Raw genomic sequence first — 12092 nt, 5'->3', positions numbered from 1 at the left:
TTGTACTGGGAATCGAACTTGAGGCCTCATAGTTGCAAGGAAGGCAGGCACTGGACCACTGAGCTGCATTCTCAGGCCCTAGACATCTTAAATTTTCTGTGCTTGGGTTTTCTTAGCTAAAATGGGGGTAAATAAGTCCCATCTGATAATGTTTTTGAAAGTATTAATTGGCTGACCATGCAAAGTGTTTCAAACAGTGCTTAGTTCTTGTTGAAAGTACACCACTCTGTGTGTTAGCTGCCGCAATGATTAGTGCTGTTTTACTAGATTAGGGTAGATGACAGCAAGGGTTTAGATCTGAGTGTGTCAATGGTGTAGCTGTCTCCTGAGAGTGCAGAGAACAGGAGGAGCAGGTTTAGAGAAATCAGGACAGAAATGTGCAGTGTCTGATAGACACCCAAGCACCAATATTGAGTGGGCATTGGGGTATAGGAGAAAGCCTTTAGAGGCCTTTAGGTGGTTTTAAGAGCGAGATGCATACTTTGGCCCTGAATGGGATGGCAGGGTGTGCTTTGGCCGGTGTCCTCACACCTGCTGAGTCTCAACAGCCAGCTCAAGGAGGGCCAGAATCAGAGATCCCAGTGGGCTTTTCAGATTTCTCATTACTTTAGAAGTTTGTTTTATCAAAATTGCTTGAGATAAATACTACTAAGCTAGGGCTGAGTGATCTTTGGTCTTAGGGAGACTCATGTCATAAAAGTATTTGTAGTAAGAATTAATTTACAAAGAGGAATTTATTGGTGGCAGTTCTTACAATCAGATTGATATATCTGCACATGCATTTTACATGTGTCTTTACATTCTTAGCAGTGAAAGCCATATCTGTGTCATCCTCTCTTTATAATCAGCACATGCTCAGAAAATCGATTAATTGATTTTGGTGCTAGTGATTGGACAGGGCTTTGTATGTGCTAAACATGCACTCTACCCTCAGCTCCAGAAAAATCATTGAACGTAGGCCCTCACTTACACTAGGCAAGCTTTCTGCTACTGGGGTACAACCCTAGCCTTTTAAAAAATTTTATTTATTAAGTTGATCAGCTTGGCCTTGAATTTGAAGTCTTTCTGCCTCAGCCTAAGTATCTGGGACACCTGGCTCTTCTTGTAACATTCCTAACATGCAGGTGTAACCCTGCTTGGATATTCCTGGTGGCACGCAAGAACTGACGAGCTGGTATTTGAACCCACCCCACCACCCCATCCCCCTTTCCCATGAGGCTGAACAGTGCATCTCTCTGTATCTTCAGTATGTGTCACTTTTTCTTTAGTTGTCAAGGAGTGGCCTTTCTCTTAAGCCTGTTAGTCATCTATAAAATAAACCATATAAGCCAGAAGACCACTTCGGTTCCTTCCCAGCTATGAGTCATAGGAAATAGCACCCATACCAAGCCACTCCTCCTGTTTATGTCATCACTACCAGGTTGCTGGTTCATCGGGAGCATGCATGCTTTGTGTACCCAGTGTCCAGTGTATAGCATCAGTCCTGTACACAGGTGCATTCAGTAAAGTTTAGTTAAAACAGGATTAAACCAGGCCAGAGATGTAGCTCAGAGGCACCACGCCTGCCTGGCAAGCTCAAGGTCCTGAGTTTGATCTCCGGTACAAAAAAAAAAAAACCCAAAAAACAAAAGCAGGATTAAACCATCTGGCCAGGCTTGTGGCTCCATTAACTCTCTAAAGAACAGACTCTGGAGCACACCTGGCAGTGCTAATCCCTAACGATGTCTGTTTCATACACATCAGAGAATCATTCCAGCACCAGCCCTAGGTCCTGGCATAGCTGTTTAGCATGTACCCTTGAACAGGTAGGCAGCTAGGATCTTAACAGTCTCAACTTTTATTTCAACCCAGTGATTTTTTTCCTCAGCAGACTTGGAAAGTAGAATCAGTTGGGAGATTTCTTTCCTTCGGATGCTCTGGAGTTTGTTCTCCTCTGCATGGAGGAGACTGTGGCAAGCAGCTTGGTAAACATTCACTGGGTGTCCTTTTTATGAGGCATTGTGCTAGTGTCATGGCATCTACAGATGCCTGACAGGATCCTGCCCTCAGAAATGCAAGTCAGTGGGGGGAGGGAACAGTCATTTCGGTATATGACCAGCATGGTGACAGAAATGTGTGCAGGGATACAGGAATGTAAAGGAAGGTCTTTGATCTTTGCTAGAGAAGGAGGCTGTCAGGAAAACTTCCTGAAGGAGGTTACTCCTCCTACTAACCTGAGTGTGGAAGGCTGATGTGGAGGAGAACATTCCCTGAGTGAGGAGTGAGCAGGCCATGTCAAGAGAGGCAGAGTACAACTGTGACCTTGCATATAGGGATTCAAGGAGAAGATTCCCTCCATTCCCAGGCCGTCGGGGAAATGTTGCTGTGTCATTTTGCTCAGGCTTATGTAGGATCTTCAGCTATAAAACTGTCTTAGTTGCTTCCTCCTTGCTGGGCAAAAGTACCCAACATCCTCCCCTTAAAAGAGAGATATGGGGCTAGGGATTTAGTTCAGTGGCACTGCACCTGCCTTGCAAGCACAAGGCCCCAAGTTTGATCCCCAGTATCAAAGAAGAGAGATATGTTTTGGCTCATGTTCTCTGTCTGCAGCTGGCTTGCCCCAAGGCACAAGGGTATGGTGGAAGAATCTGGCAGAGGAAGGCTTCTCACATCAGAGGGGCCAGGAAAAGCAGTAAGATAAGGGGGGAACATACAGGGTATGCACCCTTCCAGGTCAAGTCTAGGGACCTCTTCTGGCCAGACTCTGCCTCCTCATAGCAAATCAGCTATATTGCCCCCAGGACTCAATCACCTTCCAAAAGCCCTGCCTATGCGTGCATGAGGCTCTTGGGGGGCACCTGGACAGAAACCATCACAAAAATTCACAGGCAAACCAGCCAGAATTCACATCTCAAGATTGGAGCATGTCCTCTCCTCCACCTTACATGTCAGCAGGAAATGACTGTGAACTCTGTCCTCTATGGAAAATGGACCTGAAGAGTACTAGTGGTAGAAAGGGCCCTGAAGTTGCTCTGACCACAATTATTGTCATGAATACTACAGTATTTATGTATTAATAATTTTTAAATTTTAAAAATTTAAATAATAAGACATTTTTGTCTTTTCTTTTTCTGAGCAAACTTTATCTAGAACACTGATAAATTAGGTGCAAGCAGGGTTCAGAAGCCTGCAGTTTTGCTTCTCTCCTCCCTCTGGGGTGGCTCAGATGCATCTCAGTGCAACTGAGGCTGCTCTGCACCGAATACCCAGAAAACTGTAGAAAGTGGTCCCTGGAACTTCTAAGAAACCTCCAGTCTGCCTACGATTATTCAAGTCAGGGAAACTCTTTTTCTCTTTTTTTCTTTATGTGTGTGTTGTGTTCTTGTGATAATTTGTAAAAATATCTTTTAAGCAGAATATTGACTTTAGCTCCCGAACAGAGAGGTAGAATACTTAGAAAACAGCATGGTGGCTGTGGGGTAATGGAGCTAAAAGCCCATTTTCATTTTCTTCTAATCCCCTTTCCTTGAGATTCCTCTCCATTCGCAGTGTCCAGATAGTGCCATCATGTGATATAATGGCAAACAGTTGGTGAGACCAACCAGAGCACATCCACATTCACTATTGATAAGTTGGCAGATTGCTGTTTGGTCCTCAGAGCCAAGGTGGTTATAAATCTCTAGGGATTGCAGTTTGTAAATTTGGTCGTGGGGCAACCTACCAAAACCGCATGTGCATACTATCTACCTGAGGCCCTGTGAGTGCTGGAACTGACCCACATGCTCCAATTTTGTCAAAGCATGATCCCTCCATCTCTGATGTGAAGGTGTTGGCAGGTGCCCTAGTGTCAACTCACAGAAACAAGCATACATCTTTCCCATAAACCTGCTTGGAAAAGAATGGCTCTCAGGAAAAAAATAAAAACCAGGCATCTATTTGTTTCAGATTAATTATGAAGATTTCCCCACCTTTCACTTCCTTCTTCATTTGCTTTCCTTTCCCCAAAAGGAGGGCATAGGCCGGGGATTTAGCTCAGTGGTTCTGCTGCCTGCCTTGCAAGTGCAAGGACCCAAGTTCAATCCCTAGTACCAAAAAAAACAAAAACAAAAACAAAACAAAAAAAGTGAAAGGCAGTATTTAATTATGTAGAATGTGTAGTCTGCTAAAGAGAGCTTGAATGGGACTTTCCTTGAAGATAATGATGTGAAGTCGGGATTTTGTAATCTGTTTTACTTACAAATATGTACTTGCATTTGGGCAATGAACTTAATCATCCTGGCTGGTAGGTTAATTTCAAGCAGTTTTGCCCCTCCATGCCCAGTACTGAGGATTGAACCCAGAGCCTTAGTACTGAGCTACATCCCCAGCTCTTTTTTAAAAATTTTTTTAAAATTTTGAGACAGGGCCTCACAAATTGCTAAATTGCACATACTGACCTGGAACTTCCAATCTCTTTTGCCCCAGCCTCCCACAGTGCTGGGATTACAGGCAGGCACCATTATGCCCAGTTTAAGTTCTACTGTTGAAGGACAAAACTGAAAGTTTTGTCATAAATTCTTAATAATTGGACATAATTTTATTTCATAAAATAACTGTCCTAGTGAGCCAAGCAGAGGAGGTTTTAGAGACAGAAAAGGCTGAAGCTGGGCATGGAGGCCCACTGAGGCAAGAGGATCACAGGTTTGAGTCTACCTGAACAAATTAGTGGCTTCGCGAGACTGTCTCAAAATAAAAAATAACAGTAGGTCCTGGGATGTAATTCAGTGGTTCAATTCCCAGTACTGAAAAGAAAAAAGCTGAAGAAAGAAGAGACAAAGAGTAAAGGATCATTTCAGAATTGTTTTCCTCATAAGACAGGACAGGAAAAGAGAACAATAAGAAACAGTCTAACTGGGTAACATCAGGTTACTTTAGGTTGTTTTTGTTGTGAAAGTGTTAAAGCAGAGGGACTTGGTGATTATGCCAATTGAAACTGGCCTGTAGGGAGATTTGGCTGTGACCTCTAATCCTGATTGAAGGTCAGATGATGCAGGTTAATGATGTGGACTGTGCTTTGATTTTTAGTGTGATCTGTTGGGGGCCCAAAATAGTGACCTGTAATTTCTATTTAATACTATGCTTCTGGATATAATTTGATTTAACCTTCTTTTTTTTTTTTTTTTTTTTTTTTTTTTGCTTTTTGGGTGGTGGTGTTCTTTGACAGTGCCAGAAATCAAACCCAAGGCCTCTTCCTGCTAGGCAAACACTCTACAGCTGAGCTACACACCCCCAACCCCTGATTAAACATGTTTAGCATCTTTTGAAAAAAAAAAATCTTACAGAAAGATAATAGCCCTATCATATAGGAGAAGCAGCATAGACTCAACTCAAGCAAGCAAGTGGCTTGGTGAGCCTAGTGGAGTCATTCTGAGCCTAGGGTCTTGTAGCTTGTGGTGTTCATCTTCTTGACTAGGTGCTGGTGGACCCTGATGGGTAAACAGGCAGCTCTAATGCACACTGGTGTTTGGGCCCTGGATGGCTTGCTTCCATCAGCCTCTGCAGAGTCATTGTTTTCAGATACTGGCTTGATCCCTGTCAATTAATTCACAGTTAATAGATAATTTAAGTCCGGCAAATGAGTTCTTAATAGTAAGAAACAAAAGTGCAGACAAAACACCGTAACCTGCTTGTTACAGTGATAGAACAGAACTGGTGGCCACACAGTTTCTGTCACCTCTGAAGGAAGACAAGATGATCAGAAATGACAGGCCCTCGGGACATGGTCAGGAAAGACACCTGTCAGTAGATGCCTTTGTCCAGCCTGCCGAGTGAGGTGTAAACTGGGGTGGCAGTGTGGATTGTGTAGGCTTATTGTGAGAGACAGAGCTTAGCTGGCCAGGTCCCATTCCACAAATGAAGCCCACTGTCTAGTGTTCCTTCAGTTCAGCTTTATAGTTTCCTTGTTTGTGTGTGAAATGTGAAAGGTCGTAGGAAGGATTCTGTTCCAGAATCTTTTAACATTTGAACTTTTGGAAAGAACTACTCAGATGGTACAAAAATAATAGCCAGTGCTCACAGCCTCTTCTGTGTTGTGGACTGTCCTAAGCTTTTGTGATTGTGGACGCAGTCCACCCTCACAGCAATCTCTTGAGTTAAATGTTACCTTCATCTTGCAGCTGGTGAGGTTGTGCAGTGTAACCAGTTTTCAAGCTGACAACTCACACTTTTAGGGCCAAGTGTACACGCCAGACCATGGACTGCCCTTAAGGACTGTTTGCAGCTCAAAAAGAAACATTCACCTCTGCTGCCCGTGTTTCTCCACTGTGTTCCCCACTCCTACTCCATTTCTCAGTGTCTTCTTCGAAAACCAGTGCCTGCCAAAATCCAGAGGAGTTACTAGGTCATCCCATGATTCTTGCTTGTGGTGTCACTATTGCTATGTAAGTTGGTTTTCTGTGGAGGCTGAGTCCCTGGGTTCTGTCCACTGTCCTCCAGAAGGCATATGGATGATCCTGAGTGGGAACCCTGCGCAGGTTGGGCACATACAGGGACAGAAGGCAGACCGGAGGCAGTCTGGCTTACTTTGTAGTTACTATGTATATCTAAAATGTGATTACTTTGGCGTACGCCAGTAATCCCAGCACTCGGGAGGCTGAGGGAGGAAGATCGATGTAAGTTTGAGACCAGCCTGAGCTACATAGTGAGTGCCAGGTCAGTCTCAACTACATAGTGAGACCCTGTCTCAAACCCCCCCCCAAAAAAAATAATTAATAAAATGTGATCATTTGTAAATAATACTCAGTTGAAAGCTTGTTTTTATTTTAAAGGAGTAACCAAACCTTGATCCTAGCCCCTAAAACATTTTTTCACTAGTATCTTTCATTTTTATCTTCTCAGGTTAATAGTTTAACTTGATTTCTGTATCTACATTTCCTTAGTCAACTGATTATATGTAAATTAATATTCACAACAGAATGAGAATCTAAGAAAACTAGAGCATGCTGGAGCCAGAACCTAGGGCCTTGCCATGCTAGACAAGTGCTTTACCACTGAGCCAACATTACTGTTTTCACCCATACCATGATAATACATTAATCCAGCAGTGAACTAAAGATGTTCTATGGTTCAGAGATCAGCATAATTCCTCCTCAGATGATAAACTAAGGCCACATGGCCAAGGTGGAAAAAGAAAAGACACACTTTTAGGCTGGAGGGTTAATTATTGGCATTTCATGACTGTTTCAGATTTGGTATATTATTACCACAAAAATGTATGTGGGAGAGGTCACTGCATACATATCATTATTCCTGCAAATTTCTGCTAGGACATATTATGGATAGGAACCAAGAAAAAGGCTCTGATCTTTCTCCAGAATGGTAAAATTGTAGTTTGACACTGTATTGAGAATTTTTGTTAACCTAAGGTAGTTATTTCATTTTTCATTTCCGTTCCTGCTCAACAGAAAGCCATCTCTAAGGCCCTTTCGGGCCCTATTTTCACTCACCATAAGCCACACTCACAGGCACTGCTGGAAAGACTTTTTTCCCTCCATTGCATGTGATAGTATTCACCTTTGCCGCTTTCAGCAGTACCTTCCCATTCTCCAAATAACAATAGAGAGTAGTCCCACTGCTCTGTGACATGATTTAGATACAGAGATGCTGTGATTAAAAAGTTGATGTTTATTTGTAGGCATTACCATACCTGTGCTTACCAGCATTTTCAGATGACAATCTGTGAGTGTGGACCAGAATTAACAGTGATTAATGTCTGAACACTGAAGTAGTATTTATGCAGTCATATTGAAAAGCAGGTGTAGCTTTGTCTTGCATAGATTTGCCTCTGAAGAAAATGTGAATTGGTTCATGCTTTAAACCTACTTAGAGAGCTTTGTCATTTAAAGAAATACTTTGACGATTACCCTCAGTTGACTGTCTTTGGAAGATCTTTTTCATGTGCCATATCTGTGTTGCTTAGAGTGTGCATATATAAGGATGGGATCCATGTGGAGACAGGGCCTGTAGGTTAGCTGTCTGTGCTGGGAGTTGAGAGCAGACAAGTATCCAATGCATGCTAGCTTATAGTCAGGAGATGAATCCTGTTGGGCTCCTTGTAACATCCCTTTCTTGCTTTTGTGCTAGATCGAGAGATTGGAAGTAAGCAGCCTTGCCCAAGCTTCCAGTGCTGTGGCCTCCAGTGCCGATGGCAGCATCCACACTGAGTCTGCAGATGGCATCCCTGACCCTCAGCGCACGAAGGCAGCCATCGCCCACCTGCAGCAGAAGATCCTGAAGCTCACAGAGCAGATCAAGATCGCTCAGACAGCCCGGGATGACAACGTCGCTGAGTACTTAAAGCTTGCCAACAGTGCCGACAAGCAGCAGGCTGCACGAATCAAGCAGGTCTTCGAGAAGAAGAACCAGAAGTCTGCCCAGACCATCCTCCAGCTGCAGAAGAAGCTTGAGCACTACCATCGGAAGCTCCGAGAGGTGGAACAGAATGGGATCCCCCGGCAGCCAAAGGATGTCTTCAGGGACATGCACCAGGGCCTGAAGGACGTGGGAGCTAAGGTGACTGGTTTCAGTGAAGGTGTGGTGGACAGTGTCAAAGGTGGCTTCTCCAGCTTCTCCCAGGCAACCCACTCGGCAGCAGGGGCTGTGGTCTCAAAGCCCAGGGAGATTGCCTCGCTGATACGGAATAAATTTGGCAGTGCAGACAACATCCCTAACCTGAAGGACTCTCTGGAGGAAGGCCAAGTGGAAGATGGGGCCAAGGTTTTGGGGGTGATTTCAAACTTTCAGTCCAGCCCAAAATATGGTAGTGAGGAAGACTGCTCTAGCGCCACATCAGGCTCTGTGGGAGCCAATAGCACCACGGGGGGCATAGCTGTGGGGGCATCTAGCTCCAAGACCAACACCCTAGACATGCAGAGCTCGGGGTTTGATGCACTGCTCCATGAAATCCAGGAGATCCGTGAGACCCAGGCAAGACTGGAGGAGTCCTTTGAGACTCTCAAGGAGCACTACCAGAGGGACTACTCCTTAATAATGCAGACCCTACAGGAAGAGCGCTACAGGTAAGTGCCATGGTTGAACCCCTGAATGTCTGTTTGTTTGGGTTCCCTTCCCTTTGGACATAGGGACATGGCTTTAGAAGGTCTTTATCTTGCTCTGGAGTGTGCAGAGCACTTCATTTATGTCATATGACATCCACGTTCAGTTCCTGTTTCATAACAAAGCAGAGGCATAGCGATCAAATGACTCTGAGACCCACACACCAATGAACTCTCAAACTCTCCCATCATCATTCTGCTTTAAGACTATAAAATAAAGCCCAGGCTTTCTAAGGTATCCTTCTACTTACTTACCAGAGAACCACATAGTCGCTGCAGCCTATAACTCTGCTGCACAGGGTTCAGAAGATATTATCAGAAATATGTAGAAGCCAGGATTAGTGGCACGTGCCTGTAATCACAGATGCTTGGGCAGCAGAGGTTGAAGGATAAAGGTTCAAGTCCAGCCTGGGCAACATAGCAAGACCCCATTTCCTCCCTCCTCTCTCAAAAAATAAAATTCTGTAAATATCAAAGATACAGCCAGCCAAAATGAAATGAACCCTGTAGATATTTGGTCTATATTTTTATCTGGGCAGTTGGTGTAGAAAGATTAGACTGCAAATAAATCCAGATAAGTGTGTCTGTTACCTTTACTGTGTATTGGCAAATGTTTGAATGGGGAGGAGACCTGAGCATGAAATGGCTCTGCAGAGCTGGAGAATTCTCAGAGGGTTGAATGCTCTTGAGTCACCATCTGTGCAAAAGGTAGGAGCTGGCGTTTTTTTTGGTGGGGGCTGTTCTTTTCTATGCTGTGGATCAAACCCAGAGCCCAGTGTGATGACCACATGTTCTATGCTAAGCCACATCCCCAGCCTGTTGGCTTTGTCTGTGTTTATGTCACATTCCATATTCATACGATACCACTCCTAGCTGCTCTCCAAATGTGTGTACTTCCCCTTGTTCCTTCAAGTGCAGACAAGTAGTGTCACACCCAGACTTCATGATGCAGACCAGCCAGCAGTCTCTGCAGGAGCCTCAGACCTGCAGACTGGGCTTGGAGGGCTTGGATGGTCTGGATCTGGCCCTGTCCTTGTTGTGAACCAGAGGGGACGCTTGAAGTTCTGCTGTGCTATCACAGGCTGACACTCTCTTAGGGTCCCTGTCCCCTCTTAAAGTAAGCTGTTTTGTTTTGGTTGTTTGTCTTGAAGTTCTGGGGACTGAACCGTCTACAGCTAAGCTATACCTTTTTATTTATGTTTTGAAACAATCAGGGTCTCCTTAAATTGTCCAGTCTGGCCATGAACTTGTGATCCTCCTGTCTCAGCCTACCAAGTAGTTGGAATTACCAGTATGTGTCACCATACCCTGTGCAAAAGTGATGTTTTTAGAAGTCTGCTTTTATGATATAACCAAAGGGCCCAAAATAAGTTGTTGCTTGTGTATCAGCCAAATCTGAGGAGAGTTAGAATGGTGTATGCTCTTCAGGTGGTAAAAATGCTTATCAGTAATCAGTCCCACACCTTCCATGCCATCTTATGACTTTAAGGGAAAAGAGAAGTGAGTGTAGGGCAAATAAAGTTCTAAAACAGATAGGGAGGGTACTGTGGGTACTCATTTTCTTTCAGTATTTTATTTACTTTTTTTTTCTAGTATTATAAAAGATATTTACTTTTTAATACACTGAGAAGGAAATGTCCAGAGCAGTGAGTAGACTCAAACACATGGTCCTTTGTACCATATTGACCTAAACCCCAGGTTTAAGTCCTTGTTATGTTGCTTACTAACCTTAAAATCCGGGCAAGACTCTTAACATGTAGAGCAGTGATGGGAAACGTTTTAGAGCTTTTAATAATACAGACAGCTGGCTGCAGCACGAGTACCATGTGTTCACCACCACTACCCTGGAGTCTTGGTTTCCTCACCTCTAACATAGGGACACTAATGATCCTGCACAGGATGTGACAGTGGGTGCCATAGTTTATGCACAGCACCTAGTTCAGTGCCTACCCTTATAGTGCTCCATTGATACCAAGAGGCAGCTATTATTTCCTTCTTCCCTCTCAACTTGAAGACAGGTGGACTTCAGTCAGTTGCTTTAAAAATAAAAAATAGAGAACCTACTGGGCGTGGTGGTGCACACCTATAATTCTAGTATTCAGGAGGCTGAAGCAGGAGGTTCCCAAACTTTGAGGCCAGTCTGGGCTACAGAGTGAATGCAAGGCCAACCTGAACTGCATAGCAAGACCCTGTCTCCAAAAAAAATTTTTTAACTGCCCTCTTTCACTTACTTTGAGTGAATAGCAAAATATTCCAGTTTTTAACTTCCTGTTGAGCTTAAAATTAATATAAAACTTGTTCTCAGTATAGATGTGGGCTAATGTAATACAGTGAGAGAAAACAAATCTCTCAGGGCTGACCTTTGTGTCCACTTCAGACCAGCTAGAGACAAGATGGGACTTGAGCTCTTCCCTGTCACTGCATCACCAGAGCCCAGTCCAAGCAAGGCTCTCTGTCCATTGCCCTTGGAGTTCTCACTTGTAATGCTAGTATATGGGATAAAGGAGGAGTTTTGTTTTTTTTAAAACCTGAATCCCCCCACCCATACCAGGACTGGAACTCAGGATCATGCACTTGCGAGGCAGGTCCAGAGCTGCTGAGCTACAATCCAGCCCACCTCTGAATTTTCTAAATAAGAAGTAAAACTCTTGGGCAAGAGGAGAACATGCTATGAAGTCTGTCTCATCTTGTCCCGTTTCAGCCTTCAAATGGCTTTTCCTTGAAACAGAATCACCAAGAATGCAAGCCTTTCTTTCCCACCAAGAAAAACGGTGGAAAAGTCATAACTCTTAAACTCATTTCTTGCACCAAGAATTCTCTGTAAAAAAAAGTAGTTAAGAGATTTCCCCCTCTGTTAGATGCCATATGTCTTTACATAGCAAGTACATTTGTCTAATTTTATTGCTCTTTGAACAGTTTCATGTAAGTGAAATCCCCACCTCACCCCCCAGTACTGGAGATTAAACCCAGGGCCTTTGCACTGAGCTACATCCCAGCATTTTTTTTTTTTTTTTTTTTTTT

At 43.8% G+C, this 12092-nt stretch overlaps 1 protein-coding gene across 5 annotated transcripts in view; it reads left to right on the top strand.

The window, feature by feature from the left end:
- Tmcc1 (transmembrane and coiled-coil domain family 1) overlaps positions 1–12092 on the top strand; it is a 125745-nt gene that overhangs the window by 96778 nt on the left and 16875 nt on the right. For all 5 annotated transcript variants that reach the window (XM_019209561.2, XM_010637942.3, XM_010637941.3 and 2 more), the window contains exon 2: positions 8101–9035. In XM_019209561.2, the coding sequence (XP_019065106.1) occupies positions 8101–9035 (935 nt within the window). The remainder of the gene's footprint in view (positions 1–8100; positions 9036–12092) is intronic.

The sequence above is a fragment of the Fukomys damarensis genome, unplaced genomic scaffold (assembly GCF_012274545.1).
Source record: "Fukomys damarensis isolate Sample0158 unplaced genomic scaffold, DMR_v1.0_HiC HiC_scaffold_37, whole genome shotgun sequence".
In the NCBI taxonomy this organism is placed as follows: Eukaryota; Metazoa; Chordata; class Mammalia; order Rodentia; family Bathyergidae; genus Fukomys; species Fukomys damarensis.
This window is presented reverse-complemented; position numbering and strand designations above follow the sequence as displayed.